The 18,993-nt window shown below is 36.3% G+C and overlaps 1 protein-coding gene across 4 annotated transcripts in view; it reads right to left on the bottom strand.

The window, feature by feature from the left end:
* The window catches only part of MAP2K5 (mitogen-activated protein kinase kinase 5), a 236,612-nt gene that overhangs the window by 158,034 nt on the left and 59,585 nt on the right, over positions 1–18,993 (bottom strand). For all 4 annotated transcript variants that reach the window (XM_081048101.1, XM_081048100.1, XM_081048102.1 and 1 more), the window contains one exon: positions 3,486–3,525. In XM_081048101.1, the coding sequence (XP_080904227.1) occupies positions 3,486–3,525 (40 nt within the window). The remainder of the gene's footprint in view (positions 1–3,485; positions 3,526–18,993) is intronic.

The following is an 18,993-nucleotide window of genomic DNA, read 5'->3' as shown; positions in this document are numbered from 1 at the left end:
GATACACACTATAAATTCTAAAACAACTGCCAGAAAACGGACATACACACAGAACAAACAGAAAACAAAAAGCAAGATGATAAATTTGAATCCAACCATATCAATAATAACATGAAATGTAAATGATCTAAATACCTACCCCAAATAAAAAGCAGAGATTATCAGACTGGATTAAAATAGAAGACCCAACTATATGCTGCCTACAAGAAACGTACCTCAAATATAAAGACACAGCAGGTTAAAAGAAAAGGCATATCATGCTGACACTAGTGAAAGCTAAGGTAACTATATTAATATCAGACAGTGTAGATTTCAGAGCAAAGAATGATACCATGGATAAAGAAGGTCACCTTGTAATGATAAAGGGGCCAATTCATTAAGAGGACATAACAATCCTAAATGTACCTGACAGCTATTCAAGAAATCTTAAGTTAAAAACAATTATAGAATTGCAAGGAAAAAAATAGACAAATCTACAATTACTGCTGGAGATTTCAACACCGTTTCAATGACTGATAGATAAGTAAAAACCAGTACAGATACAGAAATTTTGAACACTTTCAGCCAACTTGATCCAATTGACATTTATACAATATCCTATACAACAGACTATACATTCTTTTCATATACAGAGGAAATACCAAGATTAATTCTTATTGTGGGTCATAAAACAAATCTGAATACATTTAAAATAATTCTTATTATACAAAATATGTTCTCAGACCACAACTGATTTAAATTAGAAATCAGTAACAGAAAGATAATGGCAAAATCCCCACATATTTGGAAATTAAATAACAACACTTCTAAGACTTAATGAAAAAATGCCTATTCTGAAGAAATGATACATCTTTATTTTTTAGATTATGATTAATATATAAGCTACATTTTTTTGCCTTTGGAGGCACCCATTGCCAAAGGTTTTTGCCTTCGCTGTCAAGCAGCTTAGGGCTAGACAAAAGGTTTAAACATGATAATCATATTTACTCTTAAATCATTCACTCATTCAACCCAGTTTGAACATCTAGTATGTTATTTTATACAATTTAGGGATGAAAAGTGAACACAATACAATCCTTGCTCGAAAGCTGAGTTTTACGGTCAGGTCTAATGAAAAGCACATTTGTAAACCCCCACTATTTTCATTTATTGAAAGTCTCTACTTTAACAGCTCTTTTTAAATGTGTTTTCTTTAAAATTGCTTTAAATCCTTTCCAGAACTGTTAGCCCCTTGCCATACCCAACTAAATAATCATGCACAAAAATTATAATATCAGCCTAAGTTAAACATAATTCAAAATGTATAAAATTATGAAAAAATTAATAATGTACTCGTAAGGCCAAATATAAGTTTTTTGGATGATTTATAGGGTGTTCCCCTCTCTTGGAGAGAATGACCTAAAGTTGACCGTTTTTAAACATGTATATAGCACTGGCAATGAACGATCTAAGGGTTTTGACATTAAAGCACAAATAACTCGAGAGAAAGGGAAATGATGCTTGAGTTGGTGGAGGGGTCCTCTAAGTGGAAAAGGAGCTCAGGAGGTGTATAAAAGACAACCCAATGCCAAGGTGGTACAACAGAGCTGTACTCATGGAACCTGGGGAGACTGGGATGGAGATTGCCTCTACAGCACCCTGGGAACTCTCCGGACCTCAGGTTCTCCCTCTGTAAACAAGCTGGGCTTCACAGATCATCTCTAAAGTCTCTTTCGGGTCTATAATTATGTCAACCTAGTTTAGTTGGAACATCAAAGAAAACACCCCAAGGGGGAGGTCTGTTTTATCTCCTCACCAAAAGCTCTTTACTAAAACTGGACTTCATGATGTCACATAACACATTCTAGGCGCTGCACTAGGTGTGGTCTGGAAGAACTCTGGACCACACAGCAGTCAGAAGACTTGACTCTTAACTCTGGCTTATACCTACTAAAAGGTATCACCAACTGCAATTTAATTGTTCAGATTCTTAGTTTCTTAAATTAAGATAAAAGATGTAGAACTATATACTGTGCAAGTGTTAGGGAAAGAGACTGAATTCTCACGGGGGATAGCTAAGAAGGCATTTTGGAGACGAACCTTGAAAGAATAGATGGAAATCGGAAGCAGGAGCAATGGTAATAACTTGTATAAAGGCTGCATGGCAAGGCAGAGGGCATGTACTTTGGTGTCAGATGGATTTTGCTAAAAATCCTGGCCCTGGCTCTTCCAACTGGGTGACCTTGGAAAATTCATCTTTCTGAGTCTCAGTTTCCTCAAATCTAAAATACATAAGCTTACTTTGAAGTTTTAAGGATTAAAGATAATAGTTATAAGGCGTCTAGTATAATATCAGGCATATAGTAGTCACTCAAAAAATAAAAGCTTTCGTTATGAAGGTCCCAGAGACTGGAGACACCGGGCATGATGATAAGTAACAGACAGGTAACGCAGAGGACGCAGCTGTACAGGTAGATGTATAGAGAGCCTGATCAATTTGTGGGGAGGGTGAGGAAGGAAGCAGGTCTGACCAGTTTGTTAGCTAAGAACCCAGGACTGGAAGTGGGGTTTGGTGTGGTTAGATTAGAGGTAGCTGAAGGTTCAGTCAAGAGGTACAATTCAGGAGAGCCCACTGGGGAAATTTAAGATAAAACATTGAGAAGATCAAGTACCAACAACCAATGCCAGAGATTAAACTCAAAGTGTCATGGCAGGACTGGGATCTTGGAGTATGGCATGGATGAGGTGTGGATTACAAACAAGATGGCCACAAGTGAGGAGTGTCTATCTGCGTAGAACACCCATGAGGTATGCACAGCTTGACGACTGGTGGGTGTGGTGCTGGGGTATTTCAGGATGCCGTAAAGGGGCAGAGCGAGGCACACATCTCAGGCTTTATGTTGTACACTATTGGGCATCGGAAAGAGAGGAAATGCCAAGACAGGGACATGGTCAGAACTGTGATTCAACTTCTCAACTCTGGGGGCAGAGTAAAGGGATACGGGAGAAGAAAAAGATTAAAGGTGTAGTGATGAAATTGTAAAAAGTCCAGGTAGGAGGTATGTGAACCTGATGAGGCCAAGGCAATGAGGATAAGAATAGAAAGTGACAAATGGACACATTTCAGGAAAAATTTCTGACAGGATATGGTAACTTACAGGATGTCAGAGAGAAAGGGAAAAAAAGGAGTAACTACTAAGGTTTTGAGCTGCAAGACCAGGAAGATCGTGATGCCACTTAGCAAGGGGACACAGAAAGAAGTGGAGGTAACAAAGATGAGAAGAAGCACAACACAAGGAGCTTACAGGTACCTGATCATTAGAAGGCATCTGTAAAATACCTTCACAGGCCTGAATGTCACAACAGTTCTACCTCAGCTTCTACCACCAACCAGCAAAACCTTAAGCCATTTCATTTCCTTTTTGACAATACCTGTGACTTAAGCTAACAGGGGGAAGAAAAAGTGGACAGCATCAAGAATTTCATGAAATTTATCCAGCACTTACCTTTACAGCTAATATTTTCCCACTTGGGACATGATATGCTCTATGGGAAGAAGAAAAGTAACAAAATCACTTGGGATCACTAAACAACCTACATAATGGTTAAGGACATGAATGTAAATCTGAACAGATCTGCAGCAATGAGATATATGATACTTTAAAAAAAAAACTAGTAAAATGAGTAATTCACATTTCTGTTGAGCTTAATGGCTTACAAAAATGACTCATTTACCTTAAAAATAACCCTCAGAGGTAAGGCTGGCATTTATTAGCCTCCTTTTATAGATGAGAACTTTGAAACATAGAGAAGTTAAGTAGTCTAATGGCACAAAGTCAGTAAGTGGCAGAACTGGACCTCCAAGCCAGGTCTTTGGCTCCAGAACTCTTACAACATACTGTCAGTGTGTGTGGTGGTTTTCTATAGCTCTCTGTCAAGCATTATATAGAGCCATATAAAATGGGTGGTTTTCCTTTTGTTTATTTCAATTATACACACAGGTCAACTATATCACATTTCATCAAAATAATCTCAAAACACATGGAATTAGCTATGGCGTAAGATATAAATTGACGTAAGAAGTCATAGGAAGTCATAGTATGTGGTTTATCTTTTCCTAAAGCTGGTATCTTTCAGTATTAAAAAAGCTTCAGAAGAGAGATAAGTTCATATGATCAGCTAGTGAAATAACTACAATTTAAGTCACGATGAATACATTCACTTATGAAAAAGAGTAAGAATAAGGTTTGCAGAAATAAAATACCATTATATCATCAAGACCTTTTGTATTTGAATGAAATGTGGACTTTCATGTATGTACTGCAAGGACTGCACATTCTGCCATTATCCAGAAACAATTTTGCCTTATATAAAAAATTTCAAAATGAACCATGCAACACGAACAAGCACTGTTACTGCAAGTCCATAGAAGTACAAAGAAACAAATCAGTTTGGAAGAACTGAAATCTTGTTCTATAGAGGATTTTGCACATTAGCCAAGATCGGATGTTATTCCTCTCACTTGGCTACTGTTAAGACATGAGTGGGGTAGGGAAGATGTGGGGGAATGGAATTTAGCTTCTCAGGAATTCCCTGTCCTCACCTGCCAAGTTGCAATATTTACCAGGCTCCCAATTTAGCTGACCTAGTAGTAAAAAAATGTTCATTTACTTTATTATTATTTTTTGAGATATCATTGACTCGTAACATTAATTTTAGGTATACAACATAATGATTTGACATTTGTATATATTGCAAAATGATCACTCCAGTAAGTCTAGTTAACATCCATCACCACACAGGTACAAAAAATCACTCATTTCTTTAAAAAGAACACGCATTCCACTACTATCAAAATGAAAAAATCATTTTTTGTTGTTCTGGCAGAAATATTTGTGTGATTGCTCAAATTTTTAAAACAGCTTTATTGAGATAATTACGTATGAAAAATTCACTTGTTTTAAGTTTTCAATGATTTTTAGTAAATTTACAGAGTTGTGCAATCACTGACAAGTGTTTTTAAAGTGACAGACTTATAATTTAACTATTAACAACTTATAAGGATTTATAACTTTTCACATATAAAATGTTATAAATTCAGGTAAGACTAGGAAAAAACATGTAAAATGTATATGCAGATAAGAAATTCATTCTGTTTTTTCTACTTGAGTGGACAAAAACTGAGCCAACTATGGAAGGTAAACTTAGCCTTTATTTTATCAATTAATTATAGAGAAATTCAGGTATATCTCATTTAAAAGAAAGGCAAGATTACAAAATTGGCAATTGTTCACTTTAGCAGAGTTCTTTAATCTGTAAAAGTGTCTGAAAACTTTCTCTAAATGTCAACCTCCCTAGTATATAGAAATACTATTAAGTTTACAAAATTTAAATTATTTAAAAATATTTTATATTTTGTATAAAGTGACATACATTTTATAAGTAGAACCCCTATATTATACTGGTTTTAAAACAAATTACCACTTACTGTACTATCTATGTTAATATCAGGCTTTTACAACGTGAACTACATTTCAGGTCACAATTTGATTCAAGATATATCTGCACTCATGTAATACACTGACATATAAAGACTTACACTGTATTTTCCTCGATGCCTGATAGAGTTGTTAGACTAAGCTAATCTGAAATGCGATTTGAAGGAATTTAATAACTTTATTCCATGTAAATACAGGTAACATAATACGTAAAATTTTGTAATTATCTTATTATTTTTCCCCTTGTAGACCACAAGTTCTTCCAATCACAACTTTAAAAGGTACTGTATATTAGAATCACTAACCAAAGACTAAAAATGTGAAGACAAATAGTTGACTGCATACACAAGGATTCCAAAGTTATAAAAAGAACAGTGTGCTACTTTGGACAACAAGCAACACCTGGACTTTTGAGACCAACAGCAGCGATAAGGAAATTAGCAGACAGTCTAATATGTATACCATATTGGACAGTTTGGGAAGTTAATTAGCTTGTCAAGAAAGCTGATCGCTGTTCCAAAAGAAAGGTCTCCTATTTCCAAGTGAATTAAAAGAGGAGGCTTGATGATTTAATTATGACGCATGCTAATTCATCCATGGAAGTTTGGGTTCGATTTCGAGCAATAAAGATGCTGTGTGGTTTGGTTTACAGTGCAATGACAGTACCAATTTAACATTTAATCATCAAGGAGAAGTGGATGACAAAGGCAATGCCAGGTATGAGTGGAGTAAGCCCGTTAACTTTGCAAATGGCATTCTATCCAGGGAAAAGGAATTTGTTTACTTTCAACAGATACTGCATCTCAATTGTCTTGACCTTCCTCAACACATTAACTATAAAGTGATTAATGAAGTTTGAATGGAGGCTCTGGTTACACCAAAGACAACTGTACACCTCTGCATTGTTTTAATTAACAGCTAACACTTCAAATTAGTTTGTTGTTGCCACAGTAATTACCTGTTCCGATGAGTACACGAAGGAAGCATTTTTATATTTTTACTGCTTAGTCCTGAGAGTCCCATTTTCTTTGGGACCAACACAGACCTTCAGGGAATATTCCCAGCCCTTAAAACTAAGCACACAACATATATACTTCAGGATGGCAAAAGCTAGTAACCTCGCACAAATATTTTGAGTATTGAAAATAAAGAGCCCCGCAAAAGAGAACACTTACAATCCATACTTTCTTACTTTCTGTTTTCATTTGGAACACTAGGTTCTAGATGACCAGACAAAAAAGTTGATACCAGAATTAATTCTTGCAGAGTACAGAATCAGATAATTTATTGACCTAGCAGAGAATATAGAAAATTGTCTAGTTTAACCCTTCCTTTTACAGTGGACACACTATAAACCCAGGTGAAAAAACTTGTCCAAGTTCACTCGGTAGACAATGGCAAAGTCAAGACTGGAACTGTGGCAGAACATTCATATTTTAGGACCTAAAAGAAATATGTGACGATGTTTCAATTTTCTTCACCATGTTCTAAAACAGAAAAACTCATAATTCAAAATTTACAAAGATGCTGAGCTATTTGAATCAGGCTAAGGACCTGATATCATATCCGATTCTTTCCAGACAAGGAAGCAAGCACTGCCAATCAATCTTAGGGGCAGGGAGAGAGTGAAGACTGTAAGTTCTGAAGTCACTGCCTGGCTTCTGATCCCAGCTCTGCTACTTCCTAACAATGTGAACCTGGACTGTTAGTAACCTCACTGTGTCTCCGTTGTCTCAAGCCTGGAATGGGGAAATCGATCCCTACCTGACAGAGTTGTCAGGATTTAATGAGGATGGGGTCTGGCATGTATTATATCTTAGTGAACTAGTAAGTTTCCAGGGCAACTACCGTGTTTCCCTGAAAATAAGACCTAGCCTGACTATCGGCTCTAATGCGCCTTTTGGAACAAAAATTAATATAAGCCAGATATTATATTATATTACATAAGACCCGGTCTCATATTATAAAACAAGACCGGGTCTTTTTGCTCCAAAAAATGCATTAGAGCTAATGGTCCAGTTAGGTCTTATTTTCACGGAAACACAGTACATGTTTTGAGACTAAGATAGCAAGAGCTTTTAACAATGAACACTGGCAAAAGTCTGCAATATATGAGTATCATTTCTTAAGAAAAACAAGTAGCATTACTTCATGCTAAACCCACTTTGAAGACAAAGAATTAAAACAGCCATCTGAAATCATATGGCTATACCATGATACAAATTCTAGATTTCTTACCTTACTTATCTCATGACCACTTTTGGTTTTCTTCAATTATTTCCTGAATTTTAATTTCATTAATTTTTTTATTTACTATTCTTTCCCTTCCACTTCCTTTGGGTTTAACCCCTTCCATTTAAAAAAAAAATTACTGAGTTAGCTTCTAAGCCTATTAATATCAGTTATTCTTTTCCAATGTATGTACAAAAAGCTATTCTTTAAACATGACTTTGGCTGCATCCTATGAAGTTTTCATATATGGCATTTCTTTATTGTTCAGTTGTAAATATTTTTATTTCCATTATGATGTATTATATGACCCCTAAGTTATTCAGCTGTGTGCATTTTAATTTAATTTCCAAATGTGTTGAAAGGGTTAACTTATTATTGATTTCTAAACTAATTGTACAGTAGTCAGAAAAAGTAACCTATATGTTACAGATGGAATTAAAAGGAAAATTTGATAAACTCACAATCATAGTGGGAGAATGTCCTTCACTAATCAACAGGATCAGTCAGATCAAAATTAGTAAGATATAGGAGATCTTAACATCACAATTAACAGGTTAGTCACATGATCACATTTGGAACTCTTCATCAATCAAACTGAGAATACACTTATTGCCAGGTACAGAAAATTAGGTTTTAAAACCTTATTATGCACTTACTAAGGCACAGAGCGAATCTCAATAAAGTCTGTTATAAGGTCACTTTTTCTGACTATAATATGTCAGGCAGCAGAAGTACAATGAAAAGAATAAAGGTAAGGATACAGAAAGTAACCAAGACTAGAGGCATGTTTTTTTTTTTATACATTAGGGGTAGGGAAATCAGGGGATGCCTCTCTCATCTGGTTACATGTGAGCAGTAAGGGAGCACACCATTTCGATATCTGGAAGAAGAAGACTCTACAGAGAAGAAATGTTAAGTTCAAAGACCCTAAAGTGGAGGTGTGTGTTTGACGTTTGTGGAAGTGGAATAAGCAAGAGGGTTAGCAGTGGGAGATGAGGTCAGAAAGGTAATGGGAAGATAAATTGTGTAGTATCATTTAGATCATGATGAAGAATTTGACTATTATTCTGAGTGATATGAGAAGCCATGGTGGGAGGGGAGAGAACGTATATATCTTAGAAAGATAATGTTGGCTGCTGGGTGGAGAAAACACACTGTAGGAAAGCAAGGATAGAAACTGGAGACTAGTTGGAAGGCTACTGTAATAATCCTAGCAAGAGATAATAGTGGTAGGAAAAGAGTGGTGAGAGGTGGTTCATTTCTTAAAATAGTTTTGAGGAAGAGCCAACAAGATTTGTGAGTAAATTTGGTGGATGGTCTGAAAGAAAAAGAAGGATTAAGAATGACTGCAAAGTTTCTGTCATGAGCCACTTGCAGAATAGTTTTCATTTATTGACATTGGAAAAACTATAGAAGGAGCAAATTTCACAGGAAATCAAGAATTCAGTTGTGGCTAAATTTGAAATGCCTAAAAGACATCCAACCAATTAGATATGAGCCTGAAGTTCAGGACAGAGGCCAGGGCTGAAGATACACATTTGGGCTTCATCAACATGAGGTGGTATGCAAAGCCATGGAATCACAAAAGCTCTTAGGAATTAAATTGAGACTGGCTCTGAGGACTGGCCCCAAGGCTCTCCAAATTCAGAAGTCAGAAAGATGAGAAGAAAGCAGTCAAGAGATGAGAAGGTGCAGAGAGTCAGCCAGCAATGAAACCCAGAGAATGGAGTCCCTGCGCCCCTGAATGTTGCTGTTACAGCTCCCGTACTAGCAAGTGCAGTATCTTGCACAGAGTGGGTATTCAAAGAAGCACGTGACTGATTTCAAAAGTAATACTTGGGGACAAATGTAATTAATTCTAATATCGGCTCTTTGAAATTTCAAAGATGGCTCTAGGACCATCCACACAAAGCAAGAGGCGTGCTCACCTTCATCTAAATCCTACTGAGAATTTATTAAAAGACACACCAGCCCAAACAACAAACTAAATTTCTCTAAGAATCTTTAAAAATGAGAAAGAAAGGAAAAGAAAAATTTGAAGACAAAATGTTAAAAAGTCCTACACTCACACAGGACATAAGGGAGAAACAACCTGTGTTCACATTCCAACATCTGGACTCCCACACAAGTTTATGTCATGCGTAAATCAATTGCATCTGTATTTTACAATGTTTACTGAAATTATTTATGCTTAGAATTTCAAATTCTAGGAGAACCAAGAAAATATGAATCGTCCCAGCTGACTCCTGTTCATAAAATAAATAACCTAGAGCTGATCATATATTTTCTGATAAAGCTGGTACAATCTCATACAATTAAAGTAGACATCTAAGTTCTATGGCGCTATTCTGCATGTTAATTTCTGAATACATTCAAATCAAGTTATTTTAAATTATGAGCACAAAGAATTTATAATAGGGAGTATCTTGTGCTTCTCTAGTGATTGTGAGGTGGAATATAACTTAAAAATAGAGGGGCTGACCAATGATCCAACCGTACATATTTCACACTTCAGCATAACTGATATTGTTAAAACGTAAATTTGTTAGCAAAACAGTCATCAAAATGAATAGGAAAACACCTTTCGTGCCTTTTTTATTTGGCCTCACAGAGCAAGGATCTCATGTATGTAACTGCATGTATGGTGACTTTTAATCACAATGGCAAAACAAGAACATTGAAATGATAGTATTGCCACTGTCCTGTGAAGGGGGCAGGGCAATTCTTTCATATATCATGTGGAAAAATTGTCATGGACTGAAGTTCTACTTCTTACATAGCATATTTCAGAGAAGGCTGGTAAAAAGAGGGACACAATTACTCTGTAAACTATTCATAGAGTGCTATCAATTGTTGGAAAATTCTCTAAATGGATGGGAAACCTAAGAGAATAACTCAGTCACTAAAATGGTGAAAGCAATAGCTAAGAGTTGGTGTAAGAAATAATCAGTAATTAGAGAGCAATGGTCTTATTCTAGGTCAACAGGAAAGAATGTGATGCTTATTTATTTTGCTCCCTTGGTCTCTTAGAGGATAGGTAGGAGGCAAGAAAAAAGGTGACCAAAGACTACTTAAAAATAAATAAAAGTTACAAATGCATTTGTGTTATTAGCTTACTTCAGGCATAGTAATGGCTTTCTAAAATTATAAAATTGATTCTGTTTTTCAGGCAGAGAATTCACAGCTTGTGGGATTATCTTGGGTTCCCTGATTTTCTATTCTCTGAATGCCCTTCCGGGAGGATGTCCATCAGAGACGGGGCAAAGGAAAGGAGACAAGGTGAAAGAGAAACCTCTCTGAGATCAGATTCGTTATGACAAAAAGTTTGATTAGGAAGAGACAAACCATTGGCTAAAATAAAATTTTTGATTCGTTGTCCATTTTAATTGTCTATGTAGCTCTTAATTCTTGCTAACATAGAAAGTTAAGAGTTGGACATACTGAGATTTAATTAAATCTACTTCTTTATCAAAAAACGGTATCTGTTAAAGCCAGTATGATGTTAAGTTCATTGGTTTCCATAGTTACAGATGCTGTTTTCTTGCTCTTTATTTATTGACCAAAAAAAAAGTAACTCCGATTTTATGTAAATTTAGAATAACAAATGGCAGTCTTTTTCCAACTTTTCCATTCCAAGGTTTTGTACACTTGGCACAAAAGAAAATTAAAACAAAAAAAAATGGAGATGATGGAAATTAAAGGGTTAAATGTACCACTAGGAGATAGATACCCAGCTTCAAGTGATACATTTTGAGTCTATTTAAAATAAGGAACCTAAAAAAGATTTTTTTCAAAATAAGGAACATGAGAGTCGGTTGTATTACATTATGTCAAAAGATTAGAAGGCTGAACAATTCTGAAGACAACTCCAAACATGTAGAACCCTTCTTTGCCTTTATAAAAGTCAAATGCATCAATGCATGTGAGTACATAAACAAAACTAAAATCTTTTGTTACCTTATAAGATTAATTTAAGACCCTCTGGATGTCATCTTTTAATACAACATGTTTTCAGTAACGAAAAGTAAACTAGCTGTGGTTCTGTTAATGGAAAAACTCTAATAAAGAAGATCAAGCAGTAAAAACTCGTTTTATTGCTTGATTTTTTTTAGAGATATATTCTCTTGGTAGGTTTCTTTAGGGGTGGATTTTACCGATATGTCACATACTAAAATAGCCATCCACAGAAAAAATTCAAATAGTTTCAGGGAAATCAACACTGACAGTTGTTGCCTTCCATAATAGATAAACACATTAGCCAGGCTCTAGCTGTTAAAATAGGAAATCCAAAATAAACAGCAGTTGTAAAAAGAAGCTTTTATGTAAACTGTACTAGTTCAAATAACAGTCTCTGCCAACCTTCCTTCTGCCTCAAAACCCATTACAGATGCTTGACTACTGATTGCAAAATAATGTGTTGTTAAGCAATAGGCACCCACCCCAAGATTGTTTAAGTATCAAACCAAACATGTTACTAGGTCACAGATATTAACAACTTTTTCAAGATGATGATCCTAATAGGGCTCACAAACCAACCTAACATATGATACGGAGAACTTGGCTGGGTTAGAAAGATGTCTAGACCTGCCTCCAGACTCACACACCTGCCTCAGGGAATGTGGTCATCACTGCCTCCATATTTCTTCCATAAGTTGATGCAGCCTGGTTCAAGCCTCTAACACTCCCTATATCAACTAGAGTAATGTCTTTTAATATATGGCCTAAACACCTTTGAGATCAAGGAAGCTACTACTGTCATACTGATCTCTTGATCAAAGGTTCTGAAAGAATGTAATGGGCAAAACAGAGGCAAGAGAAAAAAGCTTAATGATAAGAATGGAAGAAATGGAGCAGTCAGGCAATACATGTGTGGACAAACAGGAATACCTCGAGGAATAACTATTAATAGCTAGGCAACTTCCCTCCTGAAATGGTTTCATTACAATGTAGTCTCTGCTCAGAGGTCACTAATAATAAATCACTTTTACTAAAATCAGACACAAAAATGGCTATCTCGGAAAACTTCCTTTTATAATACTAATAATTAATATTCTATTGTACTTCATAGTTTGTAAAAAGTTTTTATAGAGAGAAGCTACTTGATTTGCACAAACATTTGTAAGGTAGATATTTTTATTATCCCCATTTTACAGAGACAAAAAGGAAGGTTTGGTTAGGTTAACAACTGCTTCAAGATTCTTATCTGATAAGCATTGGAGTGGGAAATGGATTCAAGTTCTGTGAAGTCAAATCCAATGCCTGTCCCAATAAACCTGTGTGAACATAAACTGGCTGCTTGTAAATCCTCTAACTCCAGTTGTCTTCAAGGTTCTCTGCATGTGGTCAGTGCTGATTTTTAAAAAGCAATAGGGAAAAATCAATGGAATGACTCACTTTTCAGAGTTGCATTAACTTTTTCAGGCCACTGGAGTAAAATTTACTAAATTACCTTTCCTAGAACACTAAATAGGACCCTAGTGGGTCAAAGAGTAAATGCACCTCTGAAAAGTGAGCCATTTATTCCCTTCTTTCCTGTAGTACCAGATGTCATATGTCCCCTATGACAGAAATATTAACCCATTTCCATTGAAATCTCAAGAAATTGTCCAACACTAGAGAAAATAAGTATGGGGAAGCTTCCCTGGGGGGAAAAAAAAGGGAAAAACACACAACTCTTTTCTATAACCCTACCCATAATACTGTAGAAAAGTCAACATGTATTTATATGAAAATATGTTTTTCATTCATTGGGAATTGTTTTTAATCCGAACCTCAAAACAGAATAAAAATATAAATTCAAAGCTGATGGTTTTCAGGAGGGAGATGCACAGGATATCATGATGGCTAGTTTCATCCTATAATGCAGTTTTAAAAAATAAGCTCAAGAATTCATCTTGCTTATAAGACATACACCACAAACAGTTGTTCTTTCACACATCTCGTTATACTACAGGGTATCCCTTTGCCTGAAAAAAAAAATTCCTTGGCGAACAACTATATTATTACTTCTAATCTATATAAAAGCATACATCTGAATACATTTTTGAGTTGCCTTAGTATGAAGAGCTACTGAGTTAACATTTGAGAGACACTTTAACAAAGCCAAACTTTAAGTTTTCAGCATTGTTAGTCCCTTACTCTTCTGGAAGATGGCTATGCAATGAAAATAAGACAACTTTAATTTAAAAATCATCCAGCTTCTAATTAAACTGCCATAGGCAGCTGGTTGGATAAGTTTTAATCAGTTTCAATCACCTATTGATTGGTATACTGAAGCCTAAAAAATTAAAAGTAAAAGATGATTGGGGAATTGCCCCATCTCAGAACAACAGTAGAGGCCTCTGTAAATAACTCCTCTTTTAACCATCAGCTAAATGAACACTTCAATACTGCAGTACAAAGTCTTCTGCAAAATTACTTTAACTAACAAGCAGAAATTTATCAGCTTCAGCCAAAATCAATGCTGAAATCAATTTGAACACTGGTTGTGTCTAAAGGGGCTCATTGGCAATTTAGGGAAATTACACCATGTAAATGCCTGTGCTTTAATTGAACAGTTTCATCAACTAGGCTGTGATTGCTGTCCATTCATTTATTTACTTTCGCTGCAGCTACCATTCTGCAAAGGAATAGCTTTTGTCAGGCTGAAGAGAGGCACTTTGTCTTCATTTTGTGCACTTTTGTGCATAACAGACTTCATGAAATGGGCGTATCATGACGAGGGTCAAAACAAACCAGGAACGACTATTTCTTTTAACATTAAAACTGAACACCACTCAAACTACCATCATACCTTCCACCATCTGGAAACAGTCAGGTTTAAACCCCGAAACAAGAAGGAATTTGAGTGATCTCCCTGCACAGGGCACTGTGCCTCTTCTCTATTTTGAGGAGCTATGCTTTGGACAATACAAGCAAAGTGTTTGGATTCTAAACTCAATTCCACAATGTTGTTGTTTTTCTTTGTGTTTTTGTGTTTTTTTGAGATATCTTTAGTGACTTCCAAAAATATATAAATTGTATTAGAACATTCTCTTCAAAAATTACGCAATATTTTGTTTTATAGCCTCAAGATTAGTCACAAAAAGGTGCTATTCTGCAATCCATTCAAGAGATTAAGGCTTAAAGATGTCACATATGCTGTTAAAGCTAAGATTAATGGAAGGAGGGAGGAATTGGGGACTGGGAGGGAAGAGGAAAACTAACTTCTTTATAAGGACCAGGAGCCAAAACACCACCAAGATTCCCAAGTTGACTTAAATACACACAGAAATGCACTCACCAAATCATGGGAAATTAAAAAAAAAAAAAAAAAAAAAGATACGATTTCTGGAGATTCATATGCTGAAGTGATTGAAGCTAACATGTTGGACATTCAGCAGTTATTTCAAAGATTACAAGTTCCAGGGAAGGAGGGAAGAAAGAAGAAGCTGTTTGTTCATACGGGTTACCTGTAAGGGACATGCACCTGCTGTAAAAAATAAAAAGTACAACTGTAGTGTATTTGCTAGAAAATGCCAGCAGAGATCCTTAGGCTCGCACATAGTCTGCTTACATCAGCTCCTCATAGAACCAAAATGTAGTTATTCACTAGAAGGGCACTGGGAAGATACGAAGAAATAAAAGCATGAGTTTCGGTGGTGCTACCTCCTCTACCCAGCTACGTCCCAATGTTGCTGGGGGATAACCCTGGACATGCAATGGTGGTCCAGTTTGGAAATGGAAACGCAGCCACTGATTCTGAGCAGCTCCTGCATTTGGGTGTATATAGGCAGGCAGGGCCTTGAAACATTTTACTTGGACTTCCAGGGAAGCAGGGAAATTTCTCATTTGCCCTTTCAGTCAGTGACCGAGCTGCTATACTCTGCAAAACGAGGAATTACCTTAAGAAAAAGTTAGCAGGGAGAAGAAATGGTGTACAGAAACTTAGTACATGTGTTTATGGTAAAAATTCATTCTGTAATTTTACCCCATGTATCATTTTCTCTACCACTATAAAATTTCATTAGCTATATACATTTTGTTGCTGAGACATTGTACAAACATATTTTATTCATAATTTTTAGATAACTTTTCTGAAAACTTAACTATGGTTTAATCAGAGTTTTACGTTTATTGACTAAGTATATTGTTACACTTTGCTGCTACAGTTAGCAGTTGTAATAGAATCAGTATGTTTGAGAACTTTACACAAGACATATTTTCGAAATACACTAAGCTTGTTAAAATGCTATATTGATTATGCCCTAAAGCAAGTTCTAATTTTGCCTGAACATTTTTCATTTCACTATTTGAATTCACAAAACAAAAACCAGTACTTAGCAGTAAAAGTACTAGGAAAAGTAAGGAAATTCTAAAGTCAAGAGGATCACATAATACAAAGTCACACTTAAAAAACAAATTAATGTTTAAGAAAACTTTATGATTAATCTCCGCAGCCTAAGTCTCTCTTGCTATTTCCCCTCTAATTTAGTAAATCTGCTCCTCTCATTCACCGTTAGTGCACAAATCAGAACCTACACATATATCACTCCAGTAAGGCAGCAATTTAATGGAAACATGGTCTCTTATATCAAAGTAACCAACAACAGAGCAATGAAAAAAACTGTGGCAGAAAGTTATACACAGTAAATGCCTTTTGGACTTCCCAGTGAATTATTTTCCAAAAAAGCAATTTAAGTAAATACCCTAGATGCTATGGTATACAAATATTTGCTTGTGCTATATGCCAACCAAGAGACTACAATTTTCTAACACATCAGATACTATAAAACAGCTGAAGAAAAAAATTAATGTGCCTTATAAATCAAGAAATGCACTGCCTCCACGAGCATAGCCATACAATTAATTTAGGTATTTCATTATTAAATTCTAGGTTTTTGATAAGTAAAGAGACCCAAAGGATAAACCAAATAAGTTTTGTTGCAATAATTCTGTCAGCCAAGGAATGGCTATTTAAACATCTACTAAAAAGTCTCTAAAATTAACAACTAGAGATGGCACATCATTGACTTTCAGAATTATATATTAATTTATATCTTACATCCAAAATTAATTTGGGCTAAAAATTAGGAAACTCAAGGGAGTGAACGGCAAACAGAAAAACCCTGGCATTAGAAGCTGTCCCAAGTACTGATCTAGGAGACAGAAGACCTGAGTTTTAGTCTTTTTTTTCCTCCCTAGCTCTTACATGAAGGTATAACTGACAAATAAAAATGGTATGTATTTAAATGCACAACTTGATGTTTGTTCTTGAGTTCTAGTCTTGATTTGACCTTGGGCATGCCACTTAACCCTTCTAAGCTTTATTTTCTCACTGGTTAAAAAACGGGTAACCATACTGACCAGGCCTTCTTAGCATAAGCTTAGCAAGGTCTCGAAGATCTGGCGTGATCCAGCCCTGCCCATCCCTCTGCTTTCCCCTGAGCTCACACCATTAGCAACCTCGCTGGCCTAGACACGTTCACACCCACCTTAGGGCTTTTGCCAAGAGTGGTTCCTTCGGCCTGGAAGGTTCCTCTCCCAGATTTCCCCGTGACTGGCTCTTTCCTGTCCTGCAGGTCTCAGCTCAAACATCGCCTCCTCAGATAAGCCTTGCTCACCACCTATTTTACAGTATTTACAGCCCTTATGAGGTCTGATAGCATCTTACTTTGGTATTCATTTCCTTATTGTCTGCTTGCACCACTAGTGTAAGGCCAAGAGCACAGGGAACTTGTCCGGTAAATATTTGTTCAATGAATAAATAAATCTACAATAAGACAAAATTTAAAAGAACAAAACCAAGCAATACCTGACAATATTTTTATGGTAGCTGGATGCTGAATTTAGATCTGGAACTTCAGACTTGAGAGCCGTCATGTCCAAGTCTAAGTGGGAATTCATTTCTCAGTGGTTCTCAACAACAGCCACGTCATGCTGCCTAAGGTAGGAGTTCACACCTCCCAGGGCCACCCAGCAATGGACAACACTTGTGTCCACCCTTAGGTTGGGAAGTATCTGCCTGTGCAGGCTGATCCCTGCAATGCTGACTAAGAGGTCCCAGGAGATAAGGCACGGTGCTGGGCCCTGTGCAAGGCCCATGCAGGTGACCTGGACACGACCCCCACTTATCTGTGCACAGAGCTTCTCCTCCCTCAGGACACAGGCCCAATGAGAGCCAGGCTGGCCCTGAAAGCCAGCATACGGCCCTCCACACAGCACACGCTCAGAACACGGATGTTCAACAAACGGATGGAGGAGGACTGGACAAGCACAATTTCTAGACCCCTTATTATCCTCTCTGTGATCCTCTGGGTGGTCTCTGAACTATCCACCTCTCTGTAAACTCAGTATCCAGAACCAGACACTTTTAAATCCGAAACTGGCAAACTGCAAGATGAAGTCAAATCTGGATGTTATACCCTCCTAATGCAGCCAGAGAACAGATTTCAAGAGGAAACCAGTCCTCTTCCACCCTTTAAAAACAGAAGTGTGCTAATGTTATCTGTTCACAGCCACTTCTGCTAGGGACTTTAAATTTATTTATAAAGAAAGCGTTCTTAGTAAAATAAAATATTAGGAAGAAGTCTTGCCACTTCAAACTATTTTTCCCTGAAAGGAGATGGTGTTGAAATACTTAGATTCAGCAAATTCTTACTTGAAATATTACCATAATGTATTGATTTTTAACAGACTCAATTGACTGAAAAGTTGTTTGTATAGCAATATTGGCCAAACCAATATACTAGAACAATTTTGTTACCCATAGTAATCAAGTACATTTCTGAAGTATAATTATACTGTCATAAAAATAAAGCCAAGATACACTTTTCCAAGCAATAAAACAATAGAGGCTATAAAACAGGAAGAGGAATAGGCTAAATAAATGAGATTTTAAAAAATGAAATTTAATGTCGGTCAAAAGCATCACTGCATCCTCTTCCTTCCCTTAAGCCAAGGTTAGCAGAAAATGATCAATACTTCAATCTCAATAAACTATTTCAATAATAGTTAATTCAGGTGGAAACAGAGTCTGAAAATCTCTGCCCAGCGACCTGTGACATCCTGTCATGTTGGTTGAATGCCAATAATCCATCATTGCCATAATGGATATGAGCATGTGTGAAGTTATACAAATGTGGAGGGGGGACGCAAATGTGGGAAAGGTGTAGAGAATCACGAGCTCAGGTTCATTCTTTAGATTCTAATCAATACAATACACATTACTGTATGAAACAAACCTGTAACAGTGAATGCTGAGAGAAGAGGGAAACATACATAATTAATTTTTTTTGACAAATAC

This window comes from Rhinolophus hipposideros, assembly GCF_964194185.1.
Source record: "Rhinolophus hipposideros genome assembly, chromosome: 5".
In the NCBI taxonomy this organism is placed as follows: Eukaryota; Metazoa; Chordata; class Mammalia; order Chiroptera; family Rhinolophidae; genus Rhinolophus; species Rhinolophus hipposideros.
Note: the sequence above shows the minus strand (reverse complement) of the source record. Positions and strands in the feature narration are given on the sequence as shown.